Genomic DNA, 335 nt, shown 5'->3' with positions numbered 1-335 from the left:
CCCTCCCCGCCTATGATGCCTTGGGTAAGGGGTGCGAGCTGACACGGGGCCGGGCTGGGGCGTCAGCGCCAGGACGGCTCTCACCGTCCTTCTCACCCTGCAGGGCAGGTGAGCCGGGATGCCCTGCCAGATGCAGAGGTGTACGTGAGGCTCCTGAATGCCAGCAGTGACCCCGGGGAGTTCTCCCCCTGCTTCACCGAGCTGCAGAAGAAGTTTGTGAAGCGTTACCCTGCCAAGCTGAAGAACCTCCTGCGCCTGGTCAAGCACTGGTACAAGGAGGTGAGGGGCTGCCCGGCTTCGCCAGCACCCACTGGGCAACTGCCATAGCCAGTCCG

At 64.8% G+C, this 335-nt stretch overlaps 1 protein-coding gene across 1 annotated transcript in view; it reads left to right on the top strand.

Moving 5' to 3' along the window:
- Window positions 1-335, top strand: part of LOC104075318 (2'-5'-oligoadenylate synthase-like protein 2) — a gene marked incomplete at both ends in the record, with an annotated part of 2,048 nt that overhangs the window by 330 nt on the left and 1,383 nt on the right. The window contains 2 exon segments of the mRNA XM_009575765.1: window positions 6-24; window positions 104-279. Coding sequence (XP_009574060.1) covers window positions 6-24; window positions 104-279 — 195 coding nt within the window.

This window comes from Fulmarus glacialis, unplaced genomic scaffold, assembly GCF_000690835.1.
Source record: "Fulmarus glacialis isolate BGI_N327 unplaced genomic scaffold, ASM69083v1 scaffold25604, whole genome shotgun sequence".
NCBI lineage: Eukaryota > Metazoa > Chordata > Aves > Procellariiformes > Procellariidae > Fulmarus > Fulmarus glacialis.
This window is presented reverse-complemented; position numbering and strand designations above follow the sequence as displayed.